This window comes from Mesocricetus auratus, unplaced genomic scaffold (assembly GCF_017639785.1).
Source record: "Mesocricetus auratus isolate SY011 unplaced genomic scaffold, BCM_Maur_2.0 Super-Scaffold_100045, whole genome shotgun sequence".
In the NCBI taxonomy this organism is placed as follows: domain Eukaryota; kingdom Metazoa; phylum Chordata; class Mammalia; order Rodentia; family Cricetidae; genus Mesocricetus; species Mesocricetus auratus.
Window position 1 is genome coordinate 6,276,929 of NW_024429222.1, and position 13,717 is coordinate 6,290,645.

General features: G+C 38.3%; 1 protein-coding gene across 12 annotated transcripts in view; it reads left to right on the top strand.

Annotated features, from left to right (window-relative positions):
• Window positions 1-13,717, top strand: part of Chd9 (chromodomain helicase DNA binding protein 9) — a 212,040-nt gene that overhangs the window by 180,143 nt on the left and 18,180 nt on the right. For all 12 annotated transcript variants that reach the window (XM_021232466.2, XM_021232461.2, XM_021232467.2 and 9 more), the window contains 4 exons: window positions 1,110-1,329; window positions 7,330-7,532; window positions 11,710-12,597; window positions 13,243-13,403. In XM_021232466.2, the coding sequence (XP_021088125.1) occupies window positions 1,110-1,329; window positions 7,330-7,532; window positions 11,710-12,597; window positions 13,243-13,403 (1,472 nt within the window). The remainder of the gene's footprint in view (window positions 1-1,109; window positions 1,330-7,329; window positions 7,533-11,709; window positions 12,598-13,242; window positions 13,404-13,717) is intronic.

A 13,717-nucleotide genomic window follows, 5' to 3' on the forward strand; every position in this document is an offset into this window, starting at 1 on the left:
AAACTCCATATTTTGAAGTAAATTGGTGCTGCCAGAGAAGATGTGTCTCACTGTCATGAAAAGCCTTATATTAGTAAAACATCTTAAATGCCATATTCTTTAGGTCTCTGAAGTGTTTGAAGACCACCTATTGAATATATATGTATATCTGTTTGATCTTGAAAACATACCTACATGACTACAAGTGTGATTGTTATAGATGAATAACTACTAACCTACATTTTCTAGTTATCCTAAACAGTTTGAAATAATAGCCTTTAAGGACTAGAACTTTACATTTTGTTTTTGTTTTTGTTTTGTTTTGTTTTATTGAGACAGGGTTGCTCTGTGTAGGTTTGTCTGGCATTCTTGGAACTCTCCCTATAGACCAGACTGGCCTCTAACTCCCAGAGATTCCCTGTCTCTGCCTCCTGAATGCTGGGATTAAAGGCGTGGACCACTACTGCCCCAATATTTGAATTTTTATTTAAATCATTGAATATTTGCAAGGCAGTATCATTTTTATATCTGGAATTCCAGCAGTTGTATTTTCTTTGCAAGAAAAATTCTATTCAAATAGGTAACATCGTGGTGCTACTTTCATCATATTCTTCTTACTTTGAGCATTTATTTATTTATTTATTTGGATTTTTCAAGACAAGGTTTCTTTGTATAGCTTTGTAGATCAGGCTGGTCTCAAACTCACAGAGATCCCACCTGCCTCTGTCTCCCAAGTGCTGGGATTAAGGGCATGCACCACCACTGCTCAGCTGCTTTGAACAATTCTTTTTTATTGTCATGCTTTTTAAAACTATAGACTTTCTTTTCTTTTGAGGCAGGGTCTCACTTTGTGGCCCTGGATGTCCTGAAATTTTACTGGTTGAGTACACTAGGCCGGCCTCAACATAGGGATCAGATAGTCTCTGCCTCGCAAATGCTGGGATTAAAGGTGTGTGCTACCATGCCCAGAATTTTTTTTCTTTTTTTGAATGATAAATTATTTGTCTGGTTTACTTCGTATAATCAAATTAAAGGAAAATATAAGCATAAAATTTTTTACTTTTGTGAGCTTTATCCAATATCTGCTTAGGTTTTATTATTGTTATTGATATGAATTTCTTTAAATATAGATGGTCAATTGATGGAAGGGGATAAAGTTTATTGGCCTACTTCATCAGCTCTGACCACACGGTTAAGACGTCTGATCACTGCATATCAGCGAACTAATAAAAACAGAAACATCCAGCAAATACAGCCAACCTTCTCAGTGCCTGCTAATGTAATGCAACCTGTTTATGAAGAAGCCACTCTTAACCCTAAAATGGCAGCCAAGATAGAACGACAGCAGAGGTAAGACAATAGAACTAAGTGCTTATTCTCTTTACATTTGTGTGTGTAGAATTATGAAAAAACTAGCAAAGATTACTTTCTTATATTTACAACCTATATTTAATATATAATCAATTTTGTCATTTTTACTAACATTGATAAATTTAAGAATGAAGGCATAGATGAAGTTTATTCATAGCATTTTAAATTATCAATGTATCCATGGCTTAAATTGTATTAAAAGAGCCTTGTCTATCTTATTTTATATTAAAACATTTATAAATTTTAAGAATGGATGGAAATCAAATGTACATCAACTTTATGAAAAGGTGAATTGTTGTAACTATTGTTTTTGAGGAGGAAACATTGTAGGAGATGTTAAGCTAGGGGACTTGGAGTGGTGGCATAGCCCTTTAATCCCAGCACTTGGAAGGCAGATCCAGGTGGATCTCTGTGAGTTCAAGGCCAACCTGGTCTACAGAGCGAGTTCTAGGACAGTCAGGGATATGTAGAGAGATCCTGTTTCAAAACAAGGCAAGACAGGGAAGCTCTCAACCACAAGTTCCGACTTCTTAAAATATGTTTTCAAGATTTATTCATTTTAGCCAGGCATTGGTGGAGCATGCCTTTAATACCAGTACTTGGGAGGCAGTAGGCAGATCTCTGTGAGTTCAAGGCCAGCCTGGTCTACAGAGCAAGTTCCAGGACAACATCCAAAGCAATACAGAGAAACAGAACCCCTGTTTCAAAAAACAAAACAACAACAACAAAACATTTATTCATTTTATTTTTATGTGTATGAGTGTTTTGCCTATATGTGCCTGATGCCTGAGAGGATCAGAAGGGGGACTTGGGTGCCCTGGATCTAGAATTACAAATAGTTGTGAGTTTTCATATGGATGCAGGGAACCGTCCTCCAAACTGCTGAGCCCGCATTCCAGTCCTATGAAATTTGGTGTGTGTGTGTGTGTGTGTGTGTGTGTGTGTGTGTGTGTGTGTGTGTAAATTTTTGTGTCCATGTGTGTGCTCCCTGGAGACTGGAGATCAGCTTGACTCCTTTTACTCAGGACACTGTCTACCTTCTTTTGAGTCTAGCTCTGACTAAGAAGCCCTAGACATCCACACATCTCTGTCTGTCTTTCTTTTTTTGTTTTTACTTATTTTTATTATCTTAATGCAGAGCACGGTATATGTACATGAATGCAAGTGCCCACAGAGGGCAGAGGTGTCAGGTTCCCCTGGATCTGTCGTTATAGGCAGCTATAAGTCACCTGATGTGGGTTCCAGGAATTGAACTGAGGTCTTCAGGAAGCTCAGTATGGGCTCTTAACCACTGAGCCATCTCTCTAGCTTCCCTCCCTGTCATTCTAATGCAAGTATGATGAACCTGCACCACCTTTCCTGGGTATTTTTTACATGGGTTCTGGGGATCAAACTCAGGCCCTATCCTTGTAAGCTAAGCACTTTATTGACTGATCTGTCCCACCAACCCCAAAAACTTCAATTTCTTAAATATGATAAAAATAAATGGAAAAGAACAGAGTATGTCTGTAACCAGGGCTCTTTGTGAAATCTGGGTCCTTGAATTTTCTCTGTTACTGTTCTGTTAATTTTGCTTAATTTGAAGAATGTTCACCTTAGAATTTATTTTGTATGAAATCCAGTATGTTAGCTAACCTTGTTAAAACTGCAAATTACTATGACATCTATCAGTATCTCCTTGTAGTTATCGGTTGTTGTACAACAATCATCCCCACACAGTATCTGAAAATAGTGTCTGGTTTTAGGTTTGCTTGCTCTTTAGATTCTGATTAGGTAGCTCTTCTCCTTCATGAGCTGTTGCTTGGATTCTAAAACAGGTGAGGAATCAAAAGTAGCATTGCTCATGTGACTGGCAGTTGGTGTCAGCTTAGAGCTCACATTCAAGGGGAGCCTTCCCAAGTGGCTGAGGCTGATGTTACAGATCATCATTGTTGTTGTTTTTTTCTTCTTCTTTGCTGTCAGCTCCTATAATTTTAAAATTATTTAAAAATAATTGAAGCTCATTATAGAAGTTCTTAAAAATACAGAAAGTTAGGCTGGAGAGATGGCTCAGTAGTTAAAGAGTACTGTAAGCTATGAGTTGCCTGTAACACCAGCTCCAGGTGATACGATACCCTCTGAACTACACACACACACACACACACACACACACACACAAAAATAATGAGGAAGGTAAAAATGTGGTAGAAAGAACATTTGTCTTAGAAATGATCAACTAGGCTATCTTTTAAATCAAAGTTGAGTTCTCATCACATTTCAAACTTTCTGTCTTCTTTTCTCAAAAGAAACAATTCTTGATGCTATAAAAGCATTTGCCAAAATATTTAATTTTGGCGTGGTGTGGTGGCATACACCTTTGCTTCCTGTACTTGAGAGGTATTGTAGGTTGATCTCTGAGTTTGAGGCTAGCCTGGTGTATACAGTGAGTTTCAGGTTAGCCACGAGAACATAGAGAGGCCCTGTCTCATAAAAAATGTTGGAGTTTTTGCACGTGTGTCTGTGTATGTGCATGCATGAATTTGTGTGTATAGAAGCCGTAGGTTCAGTGCTTCTGGCCTTATATATTTCTCACTTGAACCCAGAGCTTCCCTTTTGGCTCTTATAGGTAGCCAATTTGTGCCAGGTGTCTCCACTCCTGAGCATTGTAATTACTGCAGGCTGTATAGCAAACACTTTTTACACAGTGAAGTATTAGTAACTGTTTAACTGCCTATTGCACAGAAATTCTATAATTTACAGACACATTACTCTTCAGCAGACATTAAGTTGGTTTTCTGTGGTATACAGCACCTCAGTAAAAGTCATGTACATGTTTTTATATTTGCCCAGACAAGTGTATCCTATAAACTAAATGTGATTATAATATAAGTAAAACTCATCTTTGAGAAACTTGCAGTATCCCCTGTCTGTTGGCAAGGTATATATAATAAACTGTTGGTTGACTTAGGAATAGAAGCTGCAGATTTCAAATCTTTTCTCATCAGTTACAAATGTCATTCTGCCACCTTCCTGTGGTCAGTATTGTCACAGAACCAACCTAGGCTAGGTTTAAGGGAAGAAACACAGATTTGTAAACAGATGTTCCCTGTCCCCGACTGCCAGACTCACATAAGTGAGTCAGCGGCTGAATATGAATTATAAATGCCCATCCAATAGCTCACACTTGTTACTAGCTTACTCTTACACTTAAAATTTCTGTTTATGCTTTGCCACATGACTCATGGCTTGTTACCTCCTTTTTTACACATCCTGCTTGCTAGACAGCCTGCTGGCATCTCCACCCTTCCTCATCCCATCATTCTCAGTTTGGGGTTGGTAATACAAGTTAGGATAGAAAGTGATTTAGGTACAACACTTTGGACTCACCAAGATAGTATAGATAATGGAGTATTCTCTCTGAATTTGTCAAATACACGTGTACTGGACATTGTTGATGTAATTCTTACATGTATATATTTGTATATATTTATTGTACTTCTTGTATATAGTTTTACTGTATACAAATAAAACTTGCTTGGAGTCACAGTGTGAAACCAGTCACTAGCTGAACATAGGTTTAGAGGACTGTAGAGAGAGGGACAGGAAGTGGTAAGGCGGGGCGGAGACAGGATGTTGGCCCTTTTGGACAGAGGAACAAAAGAGGTGGAAAGCAACTAGCAGCTGCTCTTACCCCAAAATTTGACTCCCGATTTCTTATTGGGAAGATTAGTTAGATTAACACTTCACAGATTCCGTCTCTACTGGTAAAGACTCGTAGTCACTGTTAATTTATTTTGCCCTTTCCTGTAGTTTGTTAGATATGGATTAATTTCCCTAGGACATTGATTGCTCATTATTTTTGCATGAGTATAAAAATGTTATGTTCTGAAGTCTAAATTCAAAGGTCCCTAAATTAGAGTTTCTTGTTTTTAAAGATTTATTATTTTTTAAGATTTCTTATTAATTTTGTGGGTGTGTGCATGTGAATGCAGGTGCCTTAAGAGGTGAGGTGTGTTGGGTCACTCAAAGCTGGGATAAAGGCATTTATGAACCACCTAATGTGGGTTCTGGGAGTCAAACTGAGTCCTCTGGAAATTTAGTGTGTGCTCCTAACCACTAAGCCATCTTTCCAATGTTATTCTATGTGTATAGTCGTTTTGACTGCTTGCATGTGTGTGCGCCATGTGCACGCAGTGCTCACATAGGCCAGAAGAGGGCATCACTCCCCTGGAATTGGAGTTTCTGATGATTGTGAGTAAATGATTTGAGTGGAGCCGTGTTCTCTATGAAAGCAGCTGGCGTTCTTTACAGATGAGCCATAACTCCATCCCCTCTTCTTTTATGGTTTACTTTGCATTTCTAACTTTACTATTACTTCCTCAGCCAAGAAAATTTTAGCTTTAGTCCCCCAATTAATGTTGTCTCTGTTACATGAAATACCCTTCTTCATATCCATAATACAGCCTGTCTGTCAGAGGTAACACATGGCCCATGTGGTTTGTTTTTACATCAGATCACAGCATTTTCTCCTTTTTCTGTGCTCATAGAGCATGTACCTAACTAAACTGTGTCATTATCACAATAGCACATAAGATACTGTGTTGATATTTTTCTGTATCTTGTTCTAGGTTGCAATTTTTGTGATGATAATAACTGTCACCTTTTGCTTATTTCTGTCCTGGATAATCTTTTAATACACCCTTCATCTTCCAGTATATTCTATGTATTCAAGTCTGTAATTCATTACTCAATTAGTTTCTCATGCTGTATTTTATGTCATAATCACATTATATATGAATGCTGTGCCTGCACATATGTATGTGGACCCTGTGTGTGTCTAGTATCCACAGAGGTAAGAAGAGGGCATCAGATCCCTTGAAATTGAAGTTACAGATGATTATAATCAACCATGTGGATGCTGCGAACTGAACCCAGGTCCTCTATAAGAGCAATACATGCGCTTAACTATTGAGTCATTTCTCCAGCTCCCCACATTAATCTTCTGTTTACATGGGTTCTGGGAATTGAACTCAGGTTGATGTATTATGATCATTAATGCATGACTATGGTAAAAATGTGCCATTAACATTTCACAGAAGCTTTCCCAATGCTTTTTCTAAGTATCAGAAGCACTCACCTGAAAAGAGATTACTTTTAGCCTGGCGTTTAGAGCTTTTGTAACTAGATCCCAGGTTTCTTTGTTCTCAGTGTAAGCTTTATTGTTGTCAATCTGTGATATTTACCAGCCCCTGAAGTGAAGAGTACTCCCTGTTTTGCTTATTCTGTACCTCTCCCTCCACCCAAATTGTAGCCTTGTCCCATCTTACTCTGCAGTGTGTTACCCACCCTTGATGCAGTGATGGTTCTTTTTACCTTATTTTTTTGTGGGTGGTGGTGGTGGTGTATGCATGTATATACACACACGTGTTTGTGTGTGCATATGCACATGTAGGAATTACAAAATAGCTTCCAAGAGTCTCTTCTCACTTTCTACCATCTGTGTCCTAGGGATCCAACTCCAGTCAGCATAGTTGGTGGAAAGCACTGTTTTATCCGCCAAACCATCTTGTTGGCACATTGATACTCTTCTTGATCACTCGAACTGAACTGAACTTTCCTTCTGTCTTCTCTCCCCTCCTGAAATTCTTTCTTTCTAAACTAAACAGTATTTCATATTGCAGATGTGATTAAAAAACACTTTGTCGTTTTATTTAAGAACAGGGACATGTAATTTTGTATTCCATGAATGATTTCTCATTTAATAAATATGTAGAAGCCAGTTTGCAATGTCTGTAGGAGCAGAGCAGTATGTATCAATCAAGCTATGAATAGATGAATCAACTAGAATTTTAAAATTATTTTCAAGACTAAAATGTGGATTTAATCCTGTAAAGTATTTGGCACTGTAGTGTTTTAAGTCTGTGTTATAGACATTATTTTCGCTATTAGTAAATATTTTAGTGACTTGTGTATTTTTTTTCTTAATCTGGTTCACTACAGATGGACAAGGAGAGAAGAAGCTGACTTTTATAGAGTTGTATCTACATTTGGAGTAGTTTTTGACCCTGACAGAGGCCAATTTGATTGGACGAAATTCAGAGCTATGGCTAGGCTACACAAGAAAACTGATAACAGTTTGGAGAAGTATTTGTATGCATTCATGTCCATGTGTCGGAGGGTTTGTCGTCTTCCTTCCAAAGAAGGTATGTATAAGGTTTTCTTCCCCCTTTGTATGAATCAAAGAAACAAAATTATCAAAATTTAGAAATTTCTAAGTTTTAAAAATCTGTTATTACAGTGAGATAAAGAAAATAAAGATAAAGATACACACCAAATTTGAAACAATTTTAAACCAGCTGTTTTTCTTGTTTAATCCTAGTACTAGATAGGCAGAGGCAGGTGAATCTCTTGAGTTCAAAACCAGCATGTTCAACATAATAAGTTCCAGGTCAGCCATGGCTATCTAGAGAGGCCCTGTCTCAAACAAAAACCAAAATAATAATGATAATAATAATAATTTGTGCTGTGTCAAGAAACCTCTGTGCTCATCCACTACCTCTGGCTCTTACACTCTTCCCAGTTCCTCTCAGTTGTAACGGCACGTATAAGACCTGTGCAATCTCAAGACAAAACCCCAACATGGAGAGGGGAAATGGGCAGGATGTCCCATCCCTAGCTAAGGAGCTTTGGACAATTGAGAGTTTTCTTTAAGGATGTAGCCCCTGATAGGTCTCCCATGCTCCAGTGACTAGCCATGCATCTAAGAGCATAAGGGTAGTACAAACTGTATTTGACGGGCTTTAGAAAAAAAAACAGGACACAAATTGAATTCGTACACAAGCAAGTAAGATATGGGAGAATTTTGAGTAAGAACGAAATTCTCAAAATGAATTAAAAATGGGGAATAACATATGTTTAACAATAGCTTTATGATAAGGACAAAGGGAAAGTTAAAGGATAGATTTTTTTGTAAACTGAAATAACATATTTTGAGTCCCTCTTATAAAAACTGTGAAAGGGGTTGTTGTTCACCTAATAATTTGCAGAGAATGAGACATTTCAAAGAATTTTAATAGGATCAACTAAAGAAGATGACAAGTAAGCTAACTTACTCTTCAACTAAGCTGCTCTTCTGGAGTATCTGCTGCGAAGCCAGAGAAAGTGCATGTTGCCAGTGTGTCAACACTTCCTTTCAGCATGTGATATGCTGTGTGCACTCCTCCTTTTCTTTCGTTTGTTTACTCTTCATATGAGCCCAATATCTGTAGATGTTGCTTTTCTTCTGCCACCAAGTACGTTCTTTGGGATTAAGCTCATGTCATCAGGCTTGTAAACAAGCACTCTTACTCATTAAGCCATCTTGTTGTCATTGGTGCGTGTGTGTGTGTGTGTGTGTGTGTGTTTTGAGCAAGCTATCACTGTGTAGCCTTGGATGGCATGGAACTTAGTTTGTAGACCTTGAACTCACAGAGACCCACAGAGGCTGGGATTGAAGGCATGTATCCCCCTCTACCAGCCCTCTATTATTTATTGATTATGATCGCTAACTACTAAATCCAATAGTCTCTTGTTTCTCAGTAAAAATGTAAGTAGCTTACTAAAACTCCACATGAGTTTCTGCTTACTTTTATTTCCTAAAAGATTTATTATCAGTTTGCCAAATAATGTAGCAAATCTCTTGATTACCTAGTATCAGGAAATTCGGGGTAGTTTCATGTCTGCCTTTACTTCTATGGCTAACACAATATAAGTACTAAATAAATAGTTATTCTCTGTTGTTTGGGAAATAATAACAAGGAAAACAGACTGCACATATTCAACACAGATAACAGTTTTACCTCCTAGTTATGCTAGCTAAATCATTGCATACTCACTGTTTGAATTTAACGAGTTTTTTTTAACCCCTATTCATTTGTGTGTGGAGTGATCCTTGTTTTGAAACAGGGTCTTGCCATGTATCATGGCTGACCTTGAACCCACTTATAATCTAGACTGCTCTTGACTCACAGTCCTCCTTTCTCTTTTTCCTCGTGCTAGGATTAGAAGCATCACTACTACACTAGGCCTCTGCTGATGAACAAACACCCATGTGGTACTTGAGTATCCTCTTCATAACATACCTTAACGTCTTTGAAAGTATCATCAGTCATTTTTCCATGTTTCCTTCTAATTAGATTTGAGTTTTCATATGATTGGATTGTGTTCATTTTGGCAAGAGTAACAAAAAACATGCGTCTGTTTCTTTTTTATTTTTTTGAAACAAGGTCTTACTATGTAGACCATGCCAGTCTATCTCACAGGCATCCTCCTGCTTCTTCTGCCTCCCCAGTGCTGGAATGAAAGCCATGTGTCACCATGCCCACTTTGTTGTATCTTTTTTTTTCTTCTTTTTTTCATTATTTTAATTTTAAATAGCTTGCTTCACATGTCAATCCCAGTTCCCTCTCCCTCCCCTCCTCCCGCACCCCCCCACCATCCCCCCCAGCCTCCCACCCTATCACCACTTCCTTCAACATAGGGGATATCTAGAGTCTGTCATTTCACTCAGGGCAGGATCCAGGCACTCCCCTAAGAGTCCAGGCTGAGAGAGCATCCCTGTTTGTGTTATGGACACACAAAGTCCATTTGTATGCCAGGGATAAACACTGATCTACTGTCCAGGGCCCCATAGGTTGCCCAGCCCTCCTCACTGACTCTCACACTCAGGGGGTCTGGATCAGTCCAATACTGGCCTCCCAGCTGTCTGTCTGGGGTCCAAGAGCTCTGTTGTATCTTTTGTACAATGTGTTAATAATGCCACAAGGTTTGCCAGGCGTTGGTGGCGCACGCCTTTAATCCCAACACTCAGGAGGCAGAGGCAGGCGGATCTCTGTTAGTTCAAGGCCAGCCTGGTCTACAGAGCGAGTTTCAGGACAACCTCCAAAGCAATACAGAGAAACCCTGTCTGGAAAAACCAAAAAAAAAAAAAAAATAAATAATAATAATGATAATAACAATAATGCCACAAGGTTTGTGCTGTCAGAACAATACTCATTTGAATCATTTGGTCAAAGTAGTTTATGATGTATTTTTTTTACTTTATCTTTTCCCACATAATAACAAATAACTTCCAGTCTCAGAAATCGTGTTTCTGCTCAGACTTTCAAAAATGTATTGGAGCGCTGGAGAAATGACTCAGTGGTTGAGAGCACTGGCTGCTCTTTCAGAGGACTCAGATTTGATTTCCTGTACCCACACAGCAGCCAATAATCATCAGTAACTCCAGTTTCAGGAAATCCATATCTTCGACCTCCTGTGGCAACAAGCACACATGGTTGCACGCATGTGCATGCAGGCAGAATAATCCACACACTTAAAATGAAAAAGTAAAAAATGAATCAATTGGTTTTAGTGCCTGTTACATATTCAATCTTGTGTGTAATAGTTTTTTCTGTGTAGTCCCACTGCAAGGAAGAATTCTTCCTCATCTAAACTCATTTGTAAAATGTAATCTATCAACTATGATCTCAACACTTTATTTTTCTATTTATTTATTTTGTTTTTTTAGACAAGGTTTCTTTATGTATCTCTATGAGTTGGTTCCTGCATTATTATGTTTAAGACATTTTAAAAAGTGATTTCCAAGAGCCATTAACCAGATTTACAAAGATAGAACTCATCAAAACATATGTACTATGAGCTAATGCTGAAGCTGAATTCCCCGTCTTCCAGTAATTTATGTGATGTTTGACTGATAGATGATATTTTCCTTAAACATGAAAAATTCTGGGTATGGTGGCATACACAGGAGGGAGAGGCAGGTGATTTGGTGATTTGAGGCCAGCCAAGTCTACGTAGTGAGTTCCAGGACAGCCAGGTCTATGTAGAGATACCCTGTCTCAAAAAACAATCGAAATCTCTTTGTAACCCAAATTACCTTACACACTATGAGATATGCCAGTTTACATTTGTTTATTGGATATCATTGAACCATTCTAGTTGTATTTATAAGTGAGACTAGAAAAATTTTTTTTGAATTTTCAAGATGGGTTTCTCTGTGTGACAGTTCTAGCTATCCTGGAACTCACTTTGTAGACCAAGCTGACTTTGAAGCCTGCCTTTGCCTCCCAGGGATTAAAGGCATATGCCATCAATAGGCAAGAATTTCTTAAAAGTAGATTTTTCTTTATGGTAACATATTTCTGAAACAACCATATATTACTCATTTAAAAATATAGATATTTTATGTTTTGTGAGTTTAGTAATTTAAAAAACTATTTTCATATATGCAATTCTGGAAATTATAATGATATTGTATAGAGTTATATTTTAAATTTACCTTACGTTAAATCTCCCATAGAGCATTTTTGAATTAATATTTTGGTCTTTTTTTCAATGTAGAATTGGTAGATCCAAATATTTTTATCCAACCAATCACTGAAGAGCGTGCTTCTAGGACTTTATATCGCATTGAACTTCTAAGGAAAGTACGTGAGCAGGCCCTTCGACACCCACAGCTGTTTGAACGCTTGAAGCTTTGTCATCCAAATCCAGACTTACCTATCTGGTGGGAGTGTGGCCCACATGATAGGGATTTGCTTATTGGTGCTGCCAAGCATGGAGTGAGCCGGACAGACTATCACATTCTGCGTGATCCTGAGCTCTCGTTTATGGCAGCTCAAAGGAACTACAGTCAGAGTAAGGTGGCTCATTCAAGGACTTGTGCTCCACTTTTACAGCAATACCAAGCAGCACTTTCTGCTTCTCCTCTTACCTCTTTGCCTAGGCTGCTAGATGCTAAAGGTACTGTTCTAGAGGATGTGAAAGTTAAAAATGAAAACCTTAAGGAAGAGTCTTCTGAAGAAGAATCTATGTCTTCTGTGGAAACAAGGACACGAGTTAAATCTGAGCCTGTAAGTCCAAAGAACGGTGTTTTATCACAGGCTACTGGAGACCAGAAATCTGGTGGGAAAAGCGAAACAGACAGACGCATGGTTGCAGCCAGAACAGAACCCCTAACTCCAAACCCTGCTTCTAAGAAACAGAGAGCCCACAAAAGAGGGCCAGAATCCAGTTCTGACTCTGACTCTGATTCTGAGCGTTCATCGTGTTCTTCCAGATCCTCCTCTTCCTCTTCCTCTTCCTCTTGCTCACACTCTCGATCAGGCTCTAGTTCTTCTTCATCCTCATCTTGTTCTTCAGCATCCTCTTCCTCCTCTTCCTCCTCTTCCTCCTCATCTTCGTCATCATCTGAAGAAAGTGACAGTGAAGAAGATGTCCAAAAGCGAGGTACATGCATGATTTTGTTATTTTCTGACTGTTTTCAGATGGAAATGGATAGAACTTGATTTAAATAACTGAAGCATGCTTAAAGTTTTAAGCTTAAATTTTTATGCTTATAAATTTTCTTAGAAAAGTATGATTGGGGAAGCTAGAGTTATTTACATAATCCTCTTCTGTATTCAAGGCACTGCTAATATGCCTTGAATACAGTTTGAAGTTTTACATAATTGCTTATGTTCTTTATGATTATCTTAAATTTATTTACTGTTTTCCTCAGAACAAGTTTATTAATGAACAAGCAAAGGATGTTTATAGGAACTACCAGGAATCTTAGATTAAACAGACAAACAAGTATCAGTAACAGGATGTACTCTCAGCTGACTAGTGCTGGGTGGTCCTTTTCTGTGGGTGTCTGCAGCAGGCCAACACTTCAGGTACAAGAAAATGAGTCAGCACCAGGCTTGTTCAGGAACCTCTCTGGCTTAGAGAGCCTCATCTTCCACTGGAGCCAGAGTCCCTTATCCAGGTCTAAGAGTTACCTTATTTAGAGACTTGTGGAGTATTTAAGAAATTACAGAAGGTTGTGACAGTATGCAAAGTATGTAAAAGTTTTATATGGATTTTAAAGGTGATTATAATTGTTCTCATTAGAGGGTGCCCCTCATGTGAAAGCCTATGATGAAGAAAGTGTTGCATCACTGAGCACTACCCAGGATGAGACCCAGGATAGTTTCCAGGCAAACAATGGAACACCAGAGTCTGCTTACCTATTACAGGGTGGATATATGCTGGCAGCCTCATATTGGCCAAAGGTAAACAAATAAGTTATTGTTGACATAGGTCATTTTAACTTTTTCTGAATAGCTCTAATAGTAGATATTCTTTAGTTTGTTTTTTCTTTTTTTGGTTTGGTTTTGTTTTGTTTTGTTTTGTTTGTTTGTTGTTTTTTTTTTTAAGACAAGGTCTGGCTATCTGGCCCTGGCTAGTAGACTGGCCTCATACTCCCAGATATCTGCCTATATCTGCCCCTCCATCCAGAGTCCTGGAATTAAAGATTTGCACCACCACATCTGGCCTAATGGTAGATACTCTTATATGAAAAAATTAGTCATTGACATTTGCATCA